The following is a 26,034-nucleotide window of genomic DNA, read 5'->3' on the forward strand; positions in this document are numbered from 1 at the left end:
ATGTTTTGGTTTTTTTTCAATTCGGTGTGAGCTGGTGGGAATTTCACCACTATCTGTATTTCCTTCTCTCGAAGTATGTCCGTCTCCTCGGGCACAGTTTCTAGACCGAGTCTGGTAGGAGGGGCATAGAGGGAGGAGCCAGCTCACACTATTAAGCTATTAAAGTGCTATTGGCTCCCAAAAGACCCGTCTATACCCCATGTTACTAAATGGAACCCCAGCATCCTCTACGAATTACGAGAAAAGGATTTACCGGTAGGTAATTAAAATCCTATTTTTTTCTCCATGATTTTCAGTCACTGTATACCTCTTGAATCCTCTGTTTGTGCTATCACATTGCACAGGGGGTTCTTGGTCAGGTATTATGCTGCTAATATTGTACTGTGTTGCCCGTGGTTTACACTTTCAGATATGTCAGCTTTCAAGGCGTGATGGTTCCGTGGCTGATACCACAATGCCTGGTGGTGACGCCGCAGACACATTAGAGGAAAACATAGCAGCAGAGGATTCAGGTTCTGGGGGTTCCCTACCCCCCAGTAGGACCATGGCAACGGGGGTCCATAATGACCCACCTTGGGCTACTTTCTCTACTCTATTGAATACGCTGGTAACTACACTTACGCCCCCTATGGGACCTCACATGCCGGTACAGCCACATATTGTCCCTGCGGTTAATCCGCCATGGGCAGATCTCCTGTCCACTCAGTTACAGCAATTGAATCACTCACTGAACAAGCAAACAAACCTAACCCTCACCCGCCTAAGACCAAGGGGTTCTCTAAGCGGGCCATTACTTCCTCACAATCCACCCATGTTCCAGACACTTCGTCTGATGGAGATGGCGTAATTACTGACTCCTCAGACACTGATCCAGATGCTTCTGATGGGGACTCTGTTTCACAGGTGGATGTTCCTGATCTATTGGAGGCTATCAGGCTGATTCTTCAAATTGATGATGACCCAGAACTTGTTGTTACCTCTAAGAAACCAGATAGATTTAAACATCAGAAGGTTATTAAACAAGTTTTACCTCATTCTGACCACTGAGTTGACATACGTCAAGAATCCTGGGAAAATCCAGGAAAGATATTCACACCTCACAAGAAGATGCTGGCTCGCTATCCCCTCGCTGCGGAGCTAAGTAAGAATTGGGAAACACCACCGCCAGTGGATTCGCAAAAGAACCGACGGATGAGCATGTGGAGGGTTGCTTAAAAGCTATTTACACCCTTGCAGGAGCTGTGCATCGGCCCACTATTGCAGCTACTTAGGCTGCAGAAGGTATTAAAGCGTGGGCTCAGGAGGTGGAAGCGGAGCTGCCGTCCAATTTTCTGATAATGCTAGACAATGTGTCTCGAATATTGTCACAGCATCTCATTACATTAAGGAGGCGGCTTCTGATGCAGGTATTCTGGCGGCCAAGGCTTCTACTACGTCCATTTTGGCTTGCCAGATTTTCTGGTTACGGTTCTGGTCTGTGACTCTGGACTCGAAAACCCTGGAGGTGCTCCCTATTAAGGGAGACGTTCTTTTTGATGAGGACCTCAGCAAGATTGTGGCTGACTTAGCTTCTGCTAAGACAGCATGTCTACCTAGTACTGCTCCTTTTGGTCCCTAAGGTTAAGAGTACTTTCTTTCGTTCCTTTCGTCCTCCAGGTAAAGCAAAGGGTCAGGCGTACCCGAAACAGTCTCGCGCTTCCAAAACCACTAAGCCCAAACCTAATCGTGGCTGGGCTGCCCGTCAGCCTGCTTCCAAATCAGACAAGCCTACTGCATGACAAGACTGGCCTCCCCCTGGGGGATCCCAGGGTGGGGTGCCGACTTCTAAGGTTTACCCAGGAATGTTGAAGACCACTTCCGACGCCTGGGTACGGGAAGTCGTCACTCATGGATACGCCATATCCTTCAAGAATCGTCCCCCTCATCGATTTTGCCTGACAGGCATCCCTTTGGATCAGGTGAAGGCAAAAACTCTTCATTTGGTGGTACAATCCTCATGGACACAGGCAAGGGGTACTATTCACCGCTCTTCCTAGTCTTCGTCACGGCCCATTCTCAACCTCAAGTCCTTGAACAAATTTGTGAGAGTCTCCAAGTTTCGTATGGAAACTCTTTGCTCTAATGTTCTGGCTCTGAATCCTGGGGACTATATGGTCTCCCTGGACATACAGGATGCTTACCTCCATATTCCGATTGCCATGTCGCATCAGCAGTACCTACGGTTGCTATTGGCAACCTCCATTATCAATTTCGGGCTTTACCTTTTGGTTTGACCACGGCTCCGCGAGTCTTCACAGAGGTCATGGCGGTAATGACGGCTTTATTCCGCCGTCAGGGTGTCATGATCCTACCGTATCTGGACAACTTGCTGATCCTGGCGAATTCCCCAGAAATTCTCCTCCGTCCTCTGAATCTGACAGTCCAGTTTATGCAAGCCCACCGGTGGCTCATCAACTGGAAGAAATCTTCCCTGGTCCCTGCTCAGAGCATGGTGCACCTGGGGGCATTGTTGGACACTCACAACCAGCGGTTGTTCTTGTCTTAGGAGAAGGTCCTGAACCTTTAGGATAGAATTCAATGCTTCCTCTCTCGTCCCCGAGTGAATCCGATTCACTCGGCGATGCAAGTACTAGGCCTCATGGTGTCTGCTTTCGACATGGTGGAGTACGCTCAATTTCATTCCCGCCCTCTGCAGAAGCTGATTCTTGCCAAGTGGCACTGCCTGCCTCACCGGATCAGGTCTCACATGATATCATTGTCTCCGGAGGTTTGTCTGTCACTGAACTGGTGGCTCCAGGACCAACGATTGAGCAGGGGTCGTCCATTCTGGATCTCCAACTGGGTCATTCTGACGACGGATGCCAGTCTAAGGGGTTGGGGCCCGGTGTTGGAGCATCACTCCCTTCAGGGTCGGCTCTCCTCCCGATAAACATTCTGGAATTGCGGGCGGTTTTAAATGCTCTGAACCTGGCCCAACATCTGATACAGAACAGGCCTGTTCAGGTACAGTCGGACAATGCCACCACGGTGGCGTACATAAATCATCATGGCGGCACTCGAAGCCGCATGGCAATGATGAAAGTATCAAGGATTCTTCAGTGGGCGGAACGCCATCTGCCAGCCATATCGGCAGTGTTTATTCCGGGGGTCCTCAAGTGGGAAGCAGACTTCCTTAGTCGTCAAGACTTACACACCGGAGAGTGGAGCCTCCATCCAGATGTATTTCAACTCCTTGTGGACAAGTGGGGCCAGACGTAGACCTGATGGCGTCTTGACACAATCACAAGGTTCCGGTCTTCGGAGTAAGGACAAGGGATCCTCAAGCAGCTTTCGTGGACGCACTGGCAATTCCATGGAATTTTCGGCTGCCGTACGTGTTCCCTCCGGTGTCACTTCTGCCCAGGGTGATACGCCCAGACCACCTCGTTCAGGGCCCTTGTGTATACCAGGATTTGGCCCGGCTGGCTTTGACGGCGTGGCTCTTGAAGCTTCAGTTCTGAGGTCCAAAGGTTTTTCTGAGGCGGTCATTCAAACCATGTTGAAGGCCCGTAAACCGGCTTCTGCTCGGATTTATCATAGGGTATGGAATTCTTACTTTGCTTGGTGCACAGCTAACAATCATGACGCTTACAAGTTTAGTACGGACAAACTTTTGGCCTTCCTGCAACGAGGCCTGGACTTGGGACTTCGTCTTGCCTCGATCAAGGTTCATTTTTCTGCCTTGTCGGTGTGGTTTCAGAGAGAAATTGCGACTCTGCCTGATGTTCATACATTCACTCAGGGCGTGTTACGGATTCAACCTACCTATGTCCCACCTGTGGCTCCTTGGGATTTGTCAGTGGTTCTGGAGGCTTTGCAAGAGTCTCCGTTTGAACCTTTTGAGTCTGCGGACCTTCAGTGGCTTACTCTTAAGGTTTTGTTTCTGCTGGCTATTGCCTCTGTTAGACTGATTTTAAGATTTGGGTGCCTTATCCTGTCGGTCACCCCTCTTCTGATTTTTCACCGTGACCGGGCAGTTCTTCGGACACGCCCTGGTTATCTACCTAAGGTGGTCTCTTCTTTCCACCTTAACCAGGAGATTGTGGTTCTGGCCTTTATCTATCTCTCCTGATTTGTCCTCCAAAGAGCGGTCTTTGGTTGTGGTACGGGATCTCCGTATTTATGTGAAGAGGACAGCCTCCGTTGGAAGTCTCATTCTCTTTTCATACTTTTTGGATTTCACAAACGAGGCTGGCCTGCCAATAAGCAGACCCTGGCCAGATGGATTAGAATGGTGATTGCACATGCTTATGTACAGGCTTTCCCGCTCCTGCTACCAGCAAAGCCTATTCTACTCGGTCTGTTGGACCTTCTTGGGCTGCCCGCCACGGTGCGACCCTTGAACAGTTGTGCAAGGCGGCTACGTGGTCCTCAGTGAACACGTTCATAAGGTTCTATGCCTTCAATACTTCCGCCTTCCAGGATGCTTCCTTTGGACGTCGGGTTCTTATGCCCGCTACTGTGCGTCCCCTCCCATGAGGAACTGCTTTAGGACATCCCTGATGTTATCTCTGTGGAACCCAGTGCACCCCGCTGCAGAAAAGGAGATTTATGGTAAGAACTTACCATTGTTAAATTTTTCTGCGAGGTACACTGGGTTCCACAGGGAGCCAACCCTGACGCACTTAGCTTCTTTGGGTTTGTATAGCATTAGCCGCTGATACCTTCTCCTGTCGTGAGAATGTGGTGTATGTGGCTACTAACGCTTGTCGTCTTTTTCCTGTACTGCATTGGACTGGTTAACGAAACTGAGCTCCTGTGCACGGAGGCGGGGTTATAGAGGAGGCGGCGCTGAGCATCTTAGGAATAGTCAAAGCTTTTAGCCTGTTGGTGCCTTGGATCAAGATCCTACTCTACACCCCCGATGTTATCCCTGTGGAATCCAGTGTACCTCGCAGAAAGAGATTTAACATCGTTAAGTTCTTACCATAAATCTCCTTTTTTCAAAGCAATGAATGTTGATAATTCAGTTGAGTGCAGCTTAGCGCTGAGAATTTTTAGAAGGCCCTGCGTTGTGGTCATATTTTCTATCCTTGTTTTATAGATTTTATTTTTTATATTTTTTTTCTGGGTGTTCATTTGTGTGTGTTGTGGGGAAATTTATAACGTAAGCTCCATTGTAGAGGGGGTTGTTGTGAATTACTACATACTGTATTCTCTGTGACTTATTGTGATTGGTGACCTTTTTTTTTTTTTCTTTTCGTTTTCTTTTCTGACAGGTAAATCATGTAGGAATCCTGGTGATATATTAAATGGAGATATAGAAGCTACTGACTTTTTATTTGGCTCTAGAGTCATCTTTAAATGTAATGATGGGTGAGTTTAAAATGCAGTTTGGTATTGTTCTGGATGAATACAAATATTAACTATAAATTTATGTGATGCAATTTTTTTTCAGTAAGCCTCCTATTTCCTATTCTGTAAGTGCATTAATGTATAATGATCGGTATAATCTGACATGATATGGAGCTTTTCTGTGTTTTCTCATCAACCATAGTTCAATAGGATATTATAAACCTAATATTCAAATAATTGTATAATAATTGTGTAAATTCTGTCTTGTCCCCTCAATGTGTGCTCAGTGGAAGCTTGGACGTTCCGCAACAGCTCCCATTTGCCGGACAAATATAGAAGAGGAGTGATTGGGGGGGGGTGGCAGGGACAGAGTTGGGGCGGGGGGTCAGAACAGCAGAGACTGAGAGGGGCTGGACAGTGGAGGGCACTAGTACTATACCATAGTACAATATTACTATTCTATTGCATCGGAGCAGGGGTGCAGAGACTGAGGTGACCCAGCATATGCGGGGTCCTATAGAATTGTAATATTATATCTATGTTGAACAACTGGATAGTTGAGACTGCCTCTTTACATAAGGTGACCCAAGACATTTAGGTGCCCCATATGTGCACCCATTAGTACCGGGTTTTGCTATGTAACGCGACTAACCAGTCTAAAGTACAGGTTGGGGCGCTCAATCCACGGAGTTTACACACCTTCTGCTTGCACCTCAGGAGGATGCAAACTTAAATGTATCTTCCCGTCTGCATGAGCGCCCGAACAAATCAACAAATTGAATTGCTCCGTTGGGCGCCATCTAGTGGCGACCAGAGAAACCAACAGTTGAATCTAATTGAATAGATTGCAAGTCATTATAAGTCTATTGTTTAAAAAAAAAACAAGCAAAAGAAAATTAGGAGTGAGATTCACAGCCTTCCTAATACAGGGTTTCACAGAGAGGGGGCCTTCAACTTCCTAATATTCAGGGTTACTACCATGCATTTAATCACTAGAATTCTGGAATGGTCAAGAGCTGACATGCTGAAGCAATTGGTACAGATTGAACAGCAGGCATTAAATGTCCCATTTCAATGGCCCCATGGTTTCCGCCCCTCCCAGCTATTCCCATCTTACCATTGGGCCTACGTTGTCCTGTTACTTTGAAAGAATCCCTGTACCTGCCTATCTTGTCAAATGTTCGCTTCTGTCCTGGGATGGATTTTAGAGCTTTCGGTTGTTGGTTAGAGGGTAGGTTGGACAGCTGGTCAGTGAGGGAAAAATTGCGTCCTTTGCTGACATACAAGACACTTGGAATTTACCTCAGGGGGAGTTTTGGCGATACTTACAAGTTCGCCCTTTCCTTCACTCTCTTGGTCCACCTCGCACCCTTCACACAGCTCTAATGCCCTTTGAACTTCTCTGTGCTGTACCACCGCCTCCAACTCGTACTATTTGTTTGAAATATATAATATTTTAGAGGATGCAAGTCTTCAGCTTCCACATTTTACTAGAGTATGGGACTTAGAGTTGGGTGAAGAGGTGTGGGAGACCAACTGGGTTAAAATATTTCGTTTGGCACATTCTTGCTCTTCTAGTGTTGGTGTTAGGGAGACCCAATACAGTTTCATATCCCGTTGGTATAGATGTCCAGATACCCTCTTTAATATGGGGATTGGTGTGCCCAATATATGCTGGCGTTGCTCAAATACCCCTACAAACCCATTACACATATGTTGGTAATGCTCTCCCCTACATTCGTTTTGGTTGGAAGTTCTCAAACTCTCCGCAATCTTTATAGGGTAACCTGTCCCATCTGATCCTAAATACAGTATATCTCGGTTATGCCATTTGAATAATTCTGCTAAGCAGTTATCTTGGTAAAGTGGTGCTCCTACTCTCTTCCACCGATTAGAGACTGGTTCAGTAGAATCGATTTCTATATGGAAATAGAAGATTTTCCGTCTTCTGTGGAAGGTAACTGCGCAGTCTTTAGAGATACATGATTCCACTAGTTGGACTTCAGGGATCGAAAACCTTTAAGGATATTGTTTCTCCTCCCTCTTAAACCTTCTTATACCCTATGGGACCTTCTGGGTCTGTGATTCCCTAGTTTGATTGAATTTTTATAAACCAAATGGACATGGTCAACGTTTTATATAACCGAAGTATTACTGATATAGTCAAAATACTTAAAAGATATGTAGTAAGTTTCTGCGACTAATGCTGGGCATACACTATACAATTATCTGGCAGATCATCTGCCAGACCTGGCAGGTTGGACTGAAAATCTAGTAATGGATGAGAGCAAATGACAATCGTCTCTTCTCTTACGTCCTAGAGGATGCTGGGGTCCACATTAGTACCATGGGGTATAGATGGGTCCACCAGAAGCCATTGGCACTTTAAGAGTTTGAGAGTGTGGGCTGGCTCCTCCCTCTATGCCCTTCCTACCAGACTCCGTTTAGAAAATGTGTCTGGAGGAGCCGGTCACAGCTAGGGGAGCTCGATAGGAGTTTCTTTTTATTTTTATTTTTTTCAATAGAGTTTAGGCACAGGGAAGCTGCTGGCAACAGCCTTCCTGCTTCGTGGGACTAAGGGGGGGGGAGTAGTGTCCGCCCTAAGGGGTCTGAGCCACTATCTCCGCTGACAGGACACTGAGCTCCTGAGGGGATCGAACGTTCGCCGCCACAGGGGATCGCTCACCCCAGCAGCATGCCGCCTTCCCCCTTACAGAGCCAGAAGACTTCGGTAGCGAGTTAGTCACCGCCCCCCCCCCCCTGACAAGCGGGGAGCCGGTATGAAGATGGCGGCAACAGGCTAGGGAGCACAGTACGAACTGCACTCCAGGGCTCAGCGGTACTTGGTGCGGCGCTGTGAGGGGCATCCTGAGCCAGCACCTACACCCTACACTGGTCGGAAAGCCTGACCCCAGATCACCGTCAGCACATACCTCAGGCCAGTATAAAATTCAAATCAGAGCAGGAAGCAGCGCAATGAAAGGGGGCGGAGCTTCTCAGAGCTGACCCAGCAGCGTTCAGCGCCATCTTTCCTGCATGCAGAGACGCTGACAGAGGAGAGCTGTCCCTCTACATCAACTCCAGCTATCTGTACGGTACCAGGTTGTAGAAGGGGTGGGAGGCTGTGTAATAGACTGTGTAACCTATTCAGGTACACAGTTAGCGCTGGTAAGGGGTGTTCTTTATCTTAAAAAGCGCTGTGTGTGCGCGTTGGCTCCAAACTCTGTCTCTCTCTCGGCATTCTCAGTGAGGAAACTGTCTGCGATTTCCCTGTGTGTGGGGGGAGTGTTTGCTGTCTCACAAAAAGCCATGCCTAGGGACTCTGTGTCATATGCTACAGATGATATGTGTCCTCAGGATGATCCCATTCCATGTAATCAGGATTGCTCTGGTTTAGCACAGATTCCAATAAGAGAACCTGAGTGGTTAACCTCTGTTAAGAGTATGATCTCTCAGATTTCTACTAGGGTAGCACAGAATGAAACTGCAACTCAGGTTTTACAGAACTCTATGGCTTTTTGGTCCGGGTCGGCACGTTCAGGGCCCCCTGGCACTCACTCTCAAAAACGTGCTCTTGCTCAGATCATGCAAGACGACACGGATGCTGACTCTGACACTGTAGACGGTGATGGGGATGTGCTGAGGGGTGCGGCATCTCTTGCAAAGGGAGTTCATTGATGATTGAAGCCATTATAGATGTGTTAAATATTGTTGACGCAATACCTGAGCAGGTTGAGTAGGCTTTCTTCACGGATAATAAGAAAGCCTCGCTAACCTTTCCTGCGTCTAAAGAGTTAAATGCTATATTTGAAAAATCCTGGGAAAACCCAGAGAAAAAATTCCAGATCCCCAGAAAGGTTCTGGTGGCATTCCCCTTCCCTGAGGAGGATAGAAAGAAATGGGAAAACCCACCCATAGTTGACGCATCGGTGTCCAGACTGTCAAAGAAGTTGGTTTTACCTGTCCCGGGATCTGTCGCGTTGAAAGAACCGGATGATCGCAAAATTGACACTACGTTCAAATCCATATACACGGCTTCGGGTGGCGATACTACTACTGCCTACCATTGCCTGTGCATGGATATCTAAAGCTATAGTTAAGTGGTCTGGCACGTTACTTGAGGAATTGGATACAATGGATAAAAGTGACGTTGAATCGTTCTTACGTAACATACAGGATTCTGCGGGATTTACTGTGAAATCCATGAAAGACCACAGTTCGATGGCTGCAGGGATATCTTCCATTTGGGTCTCTGCTCGTAGAGGACTCTGGCTGCACCAATGGTCTGCCGACACGGAATCCAGGAGAGGCGTGGAGAACCTACCCTGCTCTATTTGGGAAAGCGCTTGATGCGTGGATTTCCACGGCAACTGCAGGTAAGTCACCTTTTCTTCCTTCAGCTGCGCTTGCTACGAAGAAGCCCTTTTCTTCAGCTATGTCACAGTCCTTTCGGACTCCTAAAACAAGAAAGAACAAGCCACATGACACCACCTTTAGAGGAGAGCGGGCAAAATCAAAAAAACCTGCTACTGCAGGCTCCCAGGACCAGAAGCCTGCATCTGGTGCATCAAAATCCTCAGCATGACGGTGGACCGCACGGCATGGAGGAGGGGCCGGTGGGGTCGAGGCTCAGACGATTCAGCAATGTGTGGGTGTCATCCGGTCTGGAACCCTGGGTACAGGATATTGTGTCCCAGGGTTACAGGCTGCAGTTTCAAGAACTCCTGCCTCCCCGATGCTTCAAATCAGGCTTACCAGCTTTGCTGGCAGACAGGTCGCCATCCAAAAATTGGAAGGGTCACAGGTCATTGTCCCAGTTCCACCTCATATGCACAACAAGGGTTACTATTCGAACCTTTTCATGGTACCGAAACTGGATGGTTCGGTCAGGCCAATTTTTTATTTGAAATCGTTAAGCCCCTATCTGAGGGAGTTCAAATTCAAAATGGAATCTCTGAGAGAGGTAATCTCGGGTCTGGGGGAGGGGGAGTTTCTAGTATCCCTGGATATCAAGGATGCGTACCTCCACATTCTATTTTGGCAGCTGCATCAGGCTGATCTCCGTTTCGCACTGTTGGACAGTCACTTTCAGTTCCAGGCACTGCCGTTCGGTCTCTCCGCGGCACCGAGAGTGTTCACCGAGGTGATGGCAGAGATGATGGTTCTCCGCAGCAGGCAGGGAGTGAACATAATTCCATACCTGGACGATCTACTGATAAAGGCAGTGTCCAGGGAGAGGTTATTGCAGTCTATTGCTCTTACGGCTCAACTGCTCAGGAATCACAGTTGGATCCTGAACCTTCCAAAATCACATCTGGAGCCGACAAGGAGATTGTCTTTCCTGGTGATGGTCCTTGACACGGAAGTGCAGAGGGTGTTTCTTCCAAGGGAAAAAGTGTTGGTGATTCAATCCATGGTCCGGGTTGTCTTGAAACCTGCCCGGGTATCGGTTCATCAGTGCATTCGCCTTCTGGGGAACATGGTTGCCTCCTACGAGGTTCTAAAGTACGGGAGATTCCATGCTCGACCCTTCCAGCTGGATCTCCTAGACAAATGGTCGGGATCTCGTCTGCACATGTACCAGAAGATACGTCTCTCACCAAAGGCAAGGATTTCTCTCCTCTGGTGGTTGCAAATGCCTCACCTTCTGGAGGTTCGGAATCAAGAACTGGATCCTTCTGACCACGGATGCAAGTCTCAAAGGTTGGGGAGCGGTCACCCAAGGGGAAACCTTCCAAGGAAAATGGTCAATTCAGGAAGCCATTCTTCCAATAAATATACTAGAACTAAGAGCCGTGTACAACGGTCTCCTCCAAGTGGCTCATCTTCTACAAGATCGGGCAATTCAAGTACAGTCGAACAATGTGACGACGGTGGCCTACATAAACCGACAGGGAGGAACAAAAAGCAGGACTGCGATGTCAGAGGTGATAACAATCCTCCTCTGGGCAGAAAGGCACTGCCAGCGATCTTCCTCCCAGGAGTGGACAACTGGGAAACAGATTTCCTCAGCAGATTTCCTCTCCATCCAGGAGAATGGGGCCTCCATCCGAAGGTGTTCACAGATGTGACCAGTCGTTGGGGTGTGCCTCAAATAGACATGATGGCCTCACGTTTCAACAAGAAACTTCAGAGGTACTGTTCCAGGTCGAGAAACCCACAAGCCGTGGCGGTGGATGCCCTGGTAACTCCGTGGGTGTTCAAGTCAGTGTATGTGTTCCCTCCACTTCCACTCATTCCAAGAATTCTAACGCTCCTAAAGAGAACAAGGGTTCAGGCAATTCTCATTGCTCCAGACTGGCTAAGGCGAGCTTGGACGCGGATCTTCTGGACCTATTGCTGGAAGATCTGTGGTCTCTTACTCTTCGCGAGGACCTTCTGCAACAGGGGCTGTTCGCCTATCAGGACTTACCGCGGCTACGTTTGACGGCATGGCGGTTTAACGCCACATTTTAGCCCGAAAGGGTATTCCAAGCAAGGTTATTCCTACTCCGATACAGGCTAGGAAAGGGGTAACGTCTAACCATTACCATCGCATTTGGAAAAAATGTGTCTTGGTGTGAATCCAAGAAATTTCCTACAGTGTAGTTTCAACTTGGATGGTTTCTCCTCTTCCTGCAAGCAGGTGTGGATACGAGTCTGCGCTTGGGATCCATAAAGGTCCAAATTTCGGCCTTATACATTATCTTTCAGAAACAATTGGCTGCCCTCCCTGAGGTCCAGACCTTTTTGAAAGGGGTTCTGCACATCCAGCCTCCCTTTGTGGCGCCTACGGCACCCTGGGATCTTAACGTGCTGTTGCAGTCCCTGCAATCGGATTGGTTTGAGCCTTTACAGGAGGCTGAGGTTACGTTTCTCACGTGGAAGGCTGTCACTTTGTTGGCCTTAGCTTCTGCTAGACGTGTGTCGGAATTGGGGGCTGAACTTTAAGAGTTCCCATGACTCCCGAGGGACCCGTCTATACCCCATGGTACTAATGTGGACCCCAGCATCCTCTAGGACGTAAGAGAAAATAGGATTTCAATTACCTACCGGTAAATCCTTTCCTCGTAGTCCGTAGAGGATGCTGGGGTTCACAGTAGTACCATGGGGTATAGACTGGTCCACCAGGATCCACTGGCACTTTAAGAGTTTGAGAGTGTGGGCTGGCTCCTCCCTCTATGTCCCTCCTACCAGACTCAGTCTAGAAACTGTCCCCGAGGAGACTGACATCTTCGAGAGAAGACACAGATATTGGGTATAGACTGGTCCACCAGAATCCACTGGCACTTTAAGAGTTTGAGAGTGTGGGCTGGCTCCTCCCTCTATGCCCCTCCTACCAGACTCAGTTTAGAAAATGTGCCCGGTGGAGCCGGTCACAGCTAGGGGAGCTCCTAGTAGTTCTTTGTTTTATTGTTTTTTTTTTAAAGAGTTAGGTACAGGGAGACTGCTGGCAACAGCCACTCTGCTTCGTGGGACTTAGGGTGGTGGGAGTAGTATCCAAACCCCTTTCTCCGCTGACAGGACACTGAGTTCCTGAGGGTGATGATCGCAAGCCCCCGAGGCGACCGCTCACTCCCGCAGCACTGCCGCCACCCCCTAACAGAGCCAGAAGATGGATTGGTGATTATGGCGCTGGCGCACCGATAAGTGGGTCACCGGCGGGAATGGCGACATAAGGGTCGAAGAGCAGCGCTGACGGGCTGCGCTCCGGAGGGCTCAGCGGTACCATAGTGTGCGGTGCTGTGAGGGGCGCCCTGGGCCAGCGCAACACCCTAACACTGGTCAAAACTTTGCTAACAGTGGCTAATCCCACTGTTAGCTGCAGCACACCTAAGGCCAGTATAAACTAATAAGTGCAGGAAGACGCACCATTACAGGGGGCAGGGCTTCTCAGAGCGGATCCAGCACTCGCCAGCGCTATTTTTCCCTGCAGATCACATACAGAGATGCTGACTGGGAGCGCTGACCCTCCATATAATTCCAGCTATCCTGTGCGGTACCAGGGGGTAATAGAAGGGGGGGGGGAGAGAGTGTTATTAACTGTTTAACTTATTAAGGTTACTCAGTCAGCCCCAGGCATTTATCATATAACTGCCTACTGGAGCGCTGTGTGTGCTGGCTCCTTATTCTCTGTGTCTCTCTGAAGGTACTCTGGGGGGAATTGTCTGACATTTTCCTGTGTGTGTATGTTATATATCTCACATTACCATGTCTAGGGACTCTGTGTCATGTGCTGCAGAGTGTGTATCTTCTACAGAGGAGTCTATTCCATGTACTCAGGAATGCAGTATACTGTCTCAGTCTTCTGAATCCGATCCCCAATGGGTGGCTTCTATTAAGGGAATGATATCCCAGATTTCATCTAGGATAGCTCATATTGAGACTGAAACTCAGGTTTTGAAAAGATCTGTAGAGGTTTTGTCGTATTCAGCTCCCGCTACCTCATCCAAGACCCCTGATGTATATCCTAATACATGTCGACACGGATACCGACTCTGATTCAGGTGATAGTGATATACAGGGGGGGAAGGCATCCCTTGCTAAGGGGGTACAACTCATGATTGAGGCTATTAGGGATGTTTTACATGTTACTGATAAGGTTCCTGAGCAGGTGGAGGAGGCTTACTTTACTGACAATAAGAAAGCCTCCCTTACATTCCTTGTGTCTGAAGAATTGAAAGCATTGTTTGAAAAATCCTGGGAAAATCCAGAGAAAGTTTCAGATCTCTAAAAGGGTTCTCATTGCTTTTCCTTTCCCTGAGGAGGATAGGAAAAATTGGGAAAACCCGCCGGTCGTAGACGCTTCTGTTTCTAGGTTGTCTAAAAAAGTGGTTTTACCTGTCCCTGGGTACACTGCTTTACAAGAGCCGGCTGACCGCAAGATTGAGACTACATTCAAATCTTTATATACCGCAAATGGCGTAGCTTTAAGACCCACTATTGCTTGTGCATGGATTTCTAAAGCCATTGTAAAGTGGTCAGGCACTTTACTAGAGGATTTAGATTCTATGGATAGAAGTGACATTGAATTGTTTTTACGTCACATACAGGATCCTGCATTGTTACCCAGGTGTACAGACTGGAGTTTCAAGAACTACCACCTCACAGATTCTTCAAATCAGGCTTGCCAGCTTCGCTGACAGAAAGTGCTATCCTACAGGAAGCCATTCAAAAATTGCTAAGGTCAAATGTAATTGTTCCAGTTCCACCTCACCTACACCACAAGGGTTATTACTCAAACCTGTTTGTGGTACCGAAACCGGATGGTTCGGTAAGACCGATATTAAACCTAAAGTCATTGAACTTCTACTTGAGGGAATTCAAATTCAAGATGGAGTCTCTGAGAGCGGTGATCTCAGGTCTGGAGGAGGGGGAATTCCTGGCATCCCTGGATATCAAGGATGCGTACCTTTTACATTCTGATCTGGCCGCCTCACCAGGCTTATCTCAGATTTGCGCTACTGGATTGTCACTGTCAGTTTCAGGTGCTGCCATTTGGCCTCTCCACGGCACCAAGAGTGTTCACAAAGGTCATTGCGGAGATGGTGCTACTCCTCCGCAAGCAGGGTGTGAACATAATTCCTTATCTGAACGACCTGCTGATAAAAGCGTCTTCCAGGGAGAAGCTGTTACAGAGCATTGCTCTCTCAACTCAACTGCTCCTGGATCATGGATGGATCTTGAACCTTCCAAAGTCGCATTTGGAGCCGACAAGGAGACTGTCCTTCCTGGGGATGATCCTCGATACGGAAATGCAGAGGGTGTTTCTACCGGAAGAGAAAGCGTTGGTGATACAAGCAATGGTCCGGGAGGTCTTGAAGCCAACCCGGGTATCGGTTCATCAGTGCATTCGCCTTCTGGGGAAGATGGTTGATTCCTACGAGGCTCTACTGTACGGTAGATTTCATGCACTGTCCCTCCAACTGGATCTCCTGGAAAAATTGTCGGGATCTCATCTTCACATGCACCAGAGGATACGTCTGTCTCCGAAAGCCAGAATCTCGCTCCTCTGGTGGTTGCAAACCTCTCACCTACTAGAGGGCTGCATGTTTGGGATTCGGAATTGGATCCTCCTAACCACAGATACAAGTCTCAGAGGTTGGGGAGCAGTCACCCAAGGGGAAAACTTCAAGGGAAGGTGGTCAAGTCTGCAATCCATACTTCCAATAAACATTCTGGAACTAAGAGCCGTGTACAACGGTCTTCTATGAGCGGCACATCTTCTGAAAGATCAGGCCATTCAGGTTCAGTCGGACAATGTAACTACAGGGCGGAACGAAGAGCAGAGGTAACAAGAATCATCCTCTGGGCGGAAAGACACGCGGTGGCGCTGTCAGCAGTCTTCATTCTGGGAGTGGACAACTGGGAAGCGGACTTCCTCAGCAGACACTAACTCTATCCGGGAGAGTAGGGCCTCCACCCAGAGGTGTTCGCAGAAGTGACAAGTCTTTGGGGCGTACCTCAAATAGACATGATGGCCTCATGCCTCAACAAGAAGCTTCAACGGTACTGTTCCAGGTCGAGGGATCCACAAGCAGTGGCAGTGGATTACCTGGTAGCTCTGTGGGTGTTTAAGTCAGTGTATGTGTTCCCTCCACTTCCACTCATCCCAAGGATTCTCAAACTAATCAAAAGAACAAGAGTTCAGGCGATCTTCATTCCTCCAGACTGGCCATGAAGGGCTTGGTACGCAGATCTTCTGGAGTTACTGCTGGAAGATCCAAGGCCTCTTCCTCTTCGAGAGGACCTTCTGCAACAAGGGCCGTTCGCTTATCAAGACTTTCCACGGCTACGTTTGACGGCATGGAGGTTGAACGCCAGATCTTGGCTCAGAAGGGCATTCCGAACAAGTTATTCCTACCCTAATACAGGCTAGGAAAGGAGTAACGTCAAGACATTACCATCGCATTTGGAAATAGTATGTCTCTTGGTGTGAATCCAAGAAGTTTCCTACGAGGGAGTTTCAACTTGGACGGTTTCTTCTGTTCCTGCAAGCAGGAGTGGATGTGGGTCTGCGTCTGGGCTCCATAAAAGTCCAGATTTCGGCCTTGTCCATTTTCTTCCAGAAACAATTGGCTGCCCTCCCTGAGCTTAAGACTTTCTTGAAAAGGGTTCTGCACATCCAACCTCTAGTGCCTCCTACAGCACCTTGGGATCTCAACGTGGTGCTGCGCTTCCTACAATCAGATTGGTTCGAGCATTTACAGGAGGTTGAGGTCAAGTTTCTTACTTGGAAGGCTGTCACACTATTGGCATTGGCATCTGCTAGACGTGTGTCAAAATTGGGGCATTGTCCTGCAAGAGCCCCTATTTGATTTTTCATGAAGATAGAGCTGAGCTCAGGACGTGTCAGCACTTTCTTCCGAAGGTTGTGTCGGCTTTTCATATCAACCAACCTATTGTGGTGCCAGTGGATACGGACTCCTCATTCACCTCAAAGTCATTGGATGTGGTAAGGGCTTTGAAGATTTATGTGAAGAGAACCTCTCGTCACAAAAAGTCGGACGCTCTGTTTGTTTGTCCTTTATGATCCTAACAAGGTTGGGTGGCCTGCTTCTAAGCAGACGTTTTCTCTTTGGATCAGGTTTACTATCCAGCATGCTTCTTCTGCGGCAGGATTGCCGTGTCCAAAATCTGTTAAGGCCCACTCTACTCGTAAGGTGGGTTCTTCCTGGGCGGCTTCCTGGGGTGTCTCGGCTTTACAAGCGGCTACTTGGTCAGGTTCAAACACGTTTGCCAAGTTCTACAAGTTCGATACTTTGGCCTCTGAGGACCTAAAGTTTAGTCAATCAGTTCTGCAGGAGCCTCCGCGCTCTCCCTTCCATTCTGGGAGCTTTGGTACATCCCCATGGTACTATTGTGGACCCCAGCATCCTCTAGGACGTAAGAGAAAATAGGATTTTAATTACCTACCGGTAAATCCTTTTCTCGTAGTCCATAGAGGATGCTGGGTGCCCGCCCAGCATTTCATTCTCCTGCAGTTGTTACTTGGTTGCGTACTGCCTTGTTACCTGGTTAAGTACTGTTGATCAGCCGTTGCTAAATTGTTTCAAGCTGGGTTAGCTTGGTTTTCTGTTATGTGTGAGCTGGTGTGAATCTCACCACTATCTGTGTAATTCCTTCTCTCGAAGTATGTCCGTCTCCTCGGGCACAGTTTCTAAACTGAGTCTGTTAGGAGGGGCATAGAGGGAGGAGCCAGCACACACTATTAAACTCTTAAAGTGCCCATGGCTCCCAAGGGACTAGTCTATATCCCATGGTACTAATGTGGACCCCAGCATCCTCTACGGACTACGAGAAAAGGATTTACCGGTAGGTAATTAAAATCCTATTTTTTCTCCCAAACACTGAAAATTGGACAAAAACTTCTCACGGATTATGAGGGTAATTCAGAGTTGATCGCAGCAGCAAATTTGTTAGCAGTTGGTCAAAACCATGTGCACAGCAGGGGAGGGGCAGATAGCGTTAGATTTGGGTGGGGTGTGTTCAATCAGAAATCTAAATTGCAGTGTAACAATAAAGCACCCAGTATTTACCCTGCACAGATACAACATAACCCACCCAAATCTAACTCTCTCTGCAAATGTTATATCTGCTCCACCTGCAGTGCACATGGTTTTGCCAAACTGCTAACAAATTTGCTGCTGTGATCTACTCTGAATTACCCTCTTAATCAATTTGTATGAACAGTTTTTGCCCGTTTTCCAGTGTTTGGGGGCAAATGTTCAATTGTCATTTGCTCCCATCCATTACCAGATTGTCATTTCAACAAGCCTGATCTGCCAGATAATTGTATAGTGTGTTCCCAGCTTAAGTTACAAATGTTCTATGTGTGAGCTTTTTGTCACACGGCAGCTATCAATATGACAATCTGTTTCATGCCAAACGCAGAGAGAATGACTTACAAGTTTGTTGTTGTTACTTTTTGTTGTTAATTTAACTTTGTATTAACTGTAGTTTATATGGAAGTATTTGTAAACATTTCCGCAAATTTTACATACAGTATGTTGTGGAATCTGTAATTCTAAACTTTTACGAATGTGTTATTGACTACTTAGGGCTGCGTGTGTAGATCTCGGTCGCAAGCCACTTTATTCCTCTGATACATGTGGTCTCCCAGAAATTTTCCCCTTGCATAAATAACCAGTGTTTGTAAATTTCTTACTCTTGTCGTTGATGGACTAGTTTCCCATTTCACGTTCTAAAATGCTGCTCTACAACAGTAACAGTGTTTGTGTTCGGTAATTCTAGCACACAAAAGCCTTCTCTACCAGCATAGCAGCCATTTTGCTTACATGATGTTCATGTCACGAACAGTTGCAGTCGTAAAAAACTTTCATCCGAGCGGTGATCGTTTCTTGTTCCTCCACTTCCTGTAAGTGTAAACAATCTGAAGCAATGCATCAAAGCAGCTGTTGTGAGTTTTGACAAGGACATACTCCTGTGTGTTTGGAACAACCAGAGAGGGAAGTACACTGGTCTACTAAGCGTAGCAGGCTGTATCTGTGCTATGTTACGAGCCCGGACACTGGTTCTGTCTTCAAATTACCACACAGTATGGAAACTATACTTCTTGTGCTAGCAAAAAGGGACCCCCAAGTTTCGACTCTCTCCTTTCTTGACCTTTCTTCAATGGGTTTGGAGGCTGGCTTCATCCTTTTGAAAGTACAGTTTTTCAGGCCTTTCAAATTTTTTGAAGAGGTTCAATTTTTTTTTACATGGTGTGGTGCGTATTCAACCACCATTTTGTCCACCAGTAGCACCATGGGGTCTTTAATCTCATCCTATCTGCTCTTAAACATGCTCTGTTTGAGTCCTTAGATTCATGGCTTTCTTATGACTCCTACCTCAGCTCGGTGTGTGTCTTAGTTAACGGTTTTCTCTTGCAAGTAGTCTTTTATTGGCCTCCATGATACAGCGGTTTTCACACGGGTCCTATGTTCCAGCCAAAAGTTGATTTGTTTTTCCACTTAAACCAAGAAATTGTCTTTCCAGTATTTCCTCTTTAAGCTACTTCCTGGCATAGGGATAATCAGGCTCTGCTAGAAGAAAATAACCTGGGTGCAAGAGAATCGGGTAGTTTTAATAATTTAAAATAATAGATACAATACTTTAGTACTGTCCGGACCACAGGTTAAAAACATAAAAAAATTTCCAACTTCATATAGTTGTATATTTTAACAGCATAATACTATTTGAAGCATTTTGAAAGGCAGTCACTGTAGCAATATTATATCAATTTGTTAGTATTTTGCTTAGTTTAGTAACTTTAGTAACTAATAGAAATTATTTTTCACTTTTTATTATTGAGCATGAAAAGTGATCAACTGCTTGCAGCATTTAAAGCGCCACAGTGATCCTAATTAAATTCCAAGTAAAAACAGTTAAAACAATGCTTATATTCACCTCCTTCCAGATAGATACATTCCTGGCCAAGTAATACATAATTAATGCAGTGTGTGTATATACTGTATACACACAAATATTAGTATTAAGTCCAGTTGTAGATTGACAAGTAGACAGTACCGTTCTGTATGCTAGTATCTCCCGACTGCTGGTGCTTTAACCTGTATTGCAGTTTTCTCTGGAGTATCCACAACCCCAGTGTGCTAATTGCAAACTGGACCACAGTAAGATGCCGGATAGTCTAGTGATAGTGTCCTTAACGCGTTTCCCTGCCTCTTCGTAGGTTCAGCTGCTGTTTGCAGTCAGCATTGGCAATGCAATATTAAATCGTGACTACATTTGGAATACATAAATACGCAGCTTTCATTTCTCAAATTACGGGCAGAAAAAAAACCTGTGTATTGGCCAGACGTTTTTAATTTTCCGGGGAACACCTGTGACAACAGATGCAGGTCTGCAGAGATTGGGTAACCCTTAAAATTCAAACTAATTAGTGGACAGCAGATCTGGACAATTGTCACAGGTCTGTTAATCCGGCGCTAATTATAAAAGATCACAAAAATAATAAATGAAAAAATAAATGAAAAATGTGAATTGGCAGCTGAGTAAGAGCAACTTGCTGGGTCGCTTATGGTTAAAACAAATAAATAGAAAAAGAGATTTACTCTGCGCCAAAAAACACTTTGTGAAACCAGTGTGCAGTCTGTCATGTATAATGATTGACTCAGTACAACTTCAATTATAAATAACCACTTTTATATTTGGTCTGTTAAGATGAGCAACATAAGACACATACATACATACATAAACTTTGTAGCAATGAATTGCTTTCTATGCAAACAGTGTAAACAATATACTATGTATTTAAAAGTAGCTTATTGGCTCTGTTTGGTTTAAGGTTAGATTATTAGGCACTGGCGTCCCAGTATCAAAATAAATAAATAAATAAAAGTCCCGCAAATATGATAATGCAGTCTCTTAATGGATAATTTATAAGAATTGCAATGAATAGTTACCAATGTGCTGGTTCCTGAAATGTTTAGATGCAGGGTCCGTTTTATAATAAATTGCACATATGTAGGTAATTAGTATAGAATAGAGTTACCGTTCCAATCGCCAAAAGCTCACCCTGATTAGTGACTTTGTCAGGAGGCTTCTATGATTGATTCCACACCACGGGCAATAGACCCCACTGCGGAGGACAATGGCAGGCACCCGGTATGAACAGGTGGAATAGCAGGTATGATTGGAGCCGCTGCGGGCAGCCGTGAGCGGTAATTAGCTGGTACTCGCCGGTTTTGAAGACAATGGTGAGTCTTTGACGATGTATACTGCAGAATACCGCCGGCTGTGAACACCAGACTGCAGCCTCTCAGGATGTAATCAGCGGCTAGTAGTCGGCTGGAGCGCCCGGCGTGCAGCGTGCAGGGAGATGCTGTGGCTGTATGAAACAGTAGGTCCGTTCCACAGACAGATTAGGCCAAACAGAAACCAAAGTGGAGTGGGCGTCAACGCGTTTCGTCTCCTAGGCAACCGGAGACTTCCTCAAGACGGATACCTCCCCTCTCAGTGATCCTGAATTTATACTTGTCTAATAACTCTATTGGTAACGGCTGTGCCAATTTTATAGATGCTATCACTAATTTCTCTGACGTCCTAGTGGATGCTGGGAACTCCGTAAGGACCATGGGGAATAGCGGCTCCGCAGGAGACTGGGCACAAAAAGAAAAGCTTTAGGACTACCTGGTGTGCACTGGCTCCTCCCCCTATGACCCTCCTCCAAGCCTCAGTTAGATTTTTGTGCCCGACCGAGCAGGGTGCAATCTAGGGGGCTCTCCTGAGCTTCTTAGAAAAAAGTTAGTTTTAGGTTTTTTATTTTCAGTGAGACCTGCTGGCAACAGGCTCACTGCATCGAGGGACTAAGGGGAGAAGAAGCGAACCTGCCTGCTTGCAGCCAGCTTGGGCTTCTTAGGCTACTGGACACCATTAGCTCCAGAGGGATCGAACACAGGCCCAGCCTCGGAGTCCGGTCCCAGAGCCGCGCCGCCGGCCCCCTTACAGAGCCAGAAGCAAGAAGAGGTCCGGAAAATCGGCGGCAGAAGACATCAGTCTTCATCAAGGTAGCGCACAGCACTGCAGCTGTGCGCCATTGCTCCTCATGCACACCTCACACTGCGGTCACTGATGGGTGCAGGGCGCTGGGGGGGGGGGCGCCCTGAGCAGCAATATTAACACCTTGGCTGGCAAAAATACATCACATATAGCCCCCAGGGCTATATGGATGTACATTAACCCCTGCCAGATTTTACAAAAAAGCGGGAGAAAAGTCAGCCGAAAAGGGGGCGGAGCCATCTCTCTCAGCACACTGGCGCCATTTTCCCTCACAGCTCCGCTGGAAGGACGTCTCCCTGACTCTCCCCTGCAGTCCTGCACTACAGAAAAGGGGAACAAAGAGAGGGGGGGCACTAATTAGGCGCAGTATTACAGATAACAGCAGCTATAAGAGAAAACACTCTATATAGTGATATCCCTGTGTATATAGCGCTCTGGTGTGTGCTGGCATACTCTCCCTCTGTCTCCCCAAAGGGCTAGTGGGGTCCTGTCCTCTATCAGAGCATTCCCGGTGTGTGTGCTGTGTGTCGGTACAGCTGTGTCGACATGTATGAAGAGGAAAATTATGTGGAGGCGGAGCAATTGCCTGTAGTGGAGATGTCACCCCCTAGGGGGTCGACACCTGAGTGGATGGGCTTATGGAAGGAATGAAAGTGTCAACTCTTTACATAAGAAGTTTGATGACATGGGACAGCCGGCTTCTCAGCTTGTGCCTGTCCAGGAGTCTCAAAGGCCATCAGGGGCTCTAAAACGCCCGCTACCTCAGATGGCAGATACAGACGTCGACACGGATACTGACTCCAGTGTCGACGACGAGGAGACAAATGTAACTTCCAGTAGGGCCACACGTTACATGATTGAGGCAATGAAAAATGTTTTACACATTTCTGATAATACCACAGGTACCACTAAAAAGGGTATTATGTTTGGTGAGAAAAAACTACCGGTAGTTTTTCCTACATCTGAGGAATTAAATGAAGTGTGTGATGAAGCGTGGGTTTCTCCTGATAAAAAACAAATAATTCCTAGGAAGTTATTGGCAATGTACCCTTTCCCGCCAGAGGATAGGGCGCGTTGGGAAACTCCCCCTAGGGTAGATAAAGCGCTCACACGCTTGTCCAAACAGGTGGCACTACCGTCTCCGGATACGGCCGCCCTTAAGGATCCTGCTGACAGAAAGCAGGAGACTATCCTGAAGTGTATATACACACACACTGGTGTTATACTGCGACCAGCAATCGCCTCAGCCTGGATGTGCAGTGCTGGGGTGGCTTGGTCAGACTCCCTGACAGACAATATTGATACCCTGGATAGGGACAGTATATTACTGACTGTAGAGCATTTAAAAGATGCATTTTTATACATGCGTGATGCACAGAGGGATATTTGCCGACTGGCATCACGAGTAAGTGATATGTCCATTTCCGCCAGAAGGGGGTTATGGACTCGGCAGTGGTCAGGTGATGCCGATTCTAAAAGGCATATGGAAGTATTGCCTTATAAAGGGGAGGAGTTATTTGGGGTAGGTCTGTCGGACCTGGTTTCCACGGCAACTGCTGGGAAATCCACGTTTTTACCCCAGGTCGCCTCTCAACAAAAGAAGACATCGTATTATCATGCGCAGTCCTTTCGGCCCCATAAGGGCAAGCGGGCAAAAGGCTCCTCTTTTCTGCCCCGTGGCAGAGGGAGAGGAAAAAGGCTGCAGCAAACAGCCAGTTCCCAGGAACAGAAGTCCTCCCCCGCTTCCGCCAAGTCCTCAGCATGACGCTGGGGCTCTACAGGCGGACTCAGGTACGGTGGGGGCCCGTCTCAAGAATTTCAGCGCACAGTGGGCTCGCTCACAAGTAGATCCCTGGATCCTTCAGGTAGTATCTCAGGGGTACAAATTGGAATTCGAGACGTCTCCCCCTCGCCGTTTCCTAAAGTCTGCCTTACCGACGACTCCTTCCGATAGGGAGGCGGTATTAGAAGCTATCCACAAGCTGTATTCCCAGCAGGTGATAATCAAGGTACCCCTCCTGCAACAAGGAAAGGGGTATTATTCCACAATGTTTGTGGTACCGAAGCCGGACGGCTCGGTGAGACCCATTTTAAATCTAAAGTCATTGAACACTTACATAAAGAAGTTCAAATTCAAGATGGAGTCACTCAGAGCGGTTATCTCGAGCCTGGAGGAAGGGGATTATATGGTGTCTCTGGACATCAAGGATGCTTACCTGTATGTCCCAATTTACCCTTCTCACCAAGGGTACCTCAGGTTTGTGGTACAGAACTGCCACTATCAGTTCCAAACGCTGCCGTTTGGATTGTCCACGGCACCGCGGGTCTTTACCAAGGTAATGGCCGAAATGATGATACTCCTTCGAAGGAAGGGAGTTTTAATTATCCCGTACTTGGACGATCTCCTGATAAGGGCGAGATCCAGGGAATAGTTGGTAGTCGGGGTAGCACTATCTCAAGAAGTGTTACGACAGCACGGTTGGATTCTCAATATTCCAAAATCGCAGCTGATCCCGACGACACGTCTTCTGTTCCTAGGGATGATTCTGGACACAGTCCAGAAAAAGGTATTTCTCCCGGAGGAGAAAGCCAGGGAGTTATCCGATCTAGTCAGAAACCTCCTAAAACCAGGTCAAGTATCGGTGCATCAATGCACAAGGGTCCTGGGAAAAATGGTGGCTTCTTACGAAGCAATTCCATTCGGCAGATTCCACGCAAGAACTTTCCAGTGGGACCTGCTGGACAAATGGTCCGGATCGCATCTTCAGATGCATCAGAGGATAACCCTGTCACCAAGGACAAGGGTGTCTCTCCTGTGGTGGTTGCAGAGTGCCCATCTTTTAGAGGGCCGCAGATTCGGCATTCAGGACTGGGTCCTGGTGACCACGGATGCCAGCCTTCGAGGCTGGGGAGCAGTCACACAGGGAAGAAATTTCCAGGGAGTGTGGTCAAACCTGGAGACCTCACTTCACATAAATATCCTGGAGCTAAGGGCCATTTACAATGCCCTAAGCCAAGCGAGACCTCTGCTTCAGGACCAGCCGGTGTTGATCCAGTCGGACAACATCACGGCGGTCGCCCACGTAAACAGACAGGGCGGCACAAGAAGCAGGAGGGCAATGGCAGAAGCTGCAAGGATTCTCCGATGGGCGGAAAATCATGTGATAGCACTGTCAGCAGTGGACAACTGGGAAGCAGACTTCCTCAGCAGACCCGACCTCCACCCGGGAGAGTGGGGACTTCACCCGGAGGTTTTCCACATGATTGTAAGCCGTTGGGAAAAACCAAAGGTGGACATGATGGCGTCCCGCCTCAACAAAAAACGAAAAAGTTATTGCGCCCGGTCAAGGGACCCTCAGGCGATAGCTGTGGACGCCCTGGTAACGCCGTGGGTGTACCAGTCGGTTTATGTGTTCCCTCCTCTGCCGCTCATACCCAAGGTACTGAGAATTATAAGACGGAGAGGAGTAAGAACTATACTCGTGGCTCCGGATTGGCCAAGAAGGACTTGGTACCCGGAACTTCAAGAGATGCTCACAGAGGACCCGTGGCCTCTACCTCTAAGAAGGGACCTGCTCCTGCAGGGACCCTGTCTGTTCCAAGACTTACCGCAGCTGCGTTTGACGGCATGGCGGTTGAACGCCGGATCCTGAAGGAAAAAGGCATTCCAGAAGAAGTCATCCCTACTTTGATAAAAGCCAGAAAGGATGTAACCGCAAAGCATTATCACCGCATTTGGCGAAAATATGTTGCGTGGTGCGAGGCCAGGAAGGCCCCGACGGAGGAATTTCAACTGGGTCGATTCCTGCATTTCCTGCAAACAGGAGTGTCTATGGGCCTCAAATTGGGATCCATTAAGGTTCAGATTTCGGCCCTGTCGATTTTCTTCCAGAAAGAACTGGCTTCAGTTCCTGAAGTTCAGACGTTTGTCAAGGGGGTGCTGCATATACAGCCTCCTTTTGTGCCTCCAGTGGCACCTTGGGATCTCAATGTAGTTTTGGGGTTCCTAAAATCACATTGGTTTGAACCACTTAAATCTGTGGATTTAAAATATCTCACGTGGAAAGTGGTCATGCTGTTGGCCCTGGCTTCGGCCAGGCGCGTGTCGGAATTGGCGGCTTTATCCTGTAAAAGCCCTTATCTGATTTTCCATTCGGACAGGGCGGAATTGAGGACTCGTCCTCAGTTTCTCCCTAAGGT

At 47.5% G+C, this 26,034-nt stretch overlaps 1 protein-coding gene across 7 annotated transcripts in view; it reads left to right on the top strand.

The window, feature by feature from the left end:
• LOC135045631 (complement receptor type 1-like) overlaps positions 1 to 26,034 on the top strand; it is a 363,785-nt gene that overhangs the window by 154,126 nt on the left and 183,625 nt on the right. For all 7 annotated transcript variants that reach the window (XM_063955316.1, XM_063955317.1, XM_063955320.1 and 4 more), the window contains exon 4: positions 5,259 to 5,355. In XM_063955316.1, the coding sequence (XP_063811386.1) occupies positions 5,259 to 5,355 (97 nt within the window). The remainder of the gene's footprint in view (positions 1 to 5,258; positions 5,356 to 26,034) is intronic.

Source organism: Pseudophryne corroboree, chromosome 2, assembly GCF_028390025.1.
Source record: "Pseudophryne corroboree isolate aPseCor3 chromosome 2, aPseCor3.hap2, whole genome shotgun sequence".
NCBI classification, from domain to species: domain Eukaryota; kingdom Metazoa; phylum Chordata; class Amphibia; order Anura; family Myobatrachidae; genus Pseudophryne; species Pseudophryne corroboree.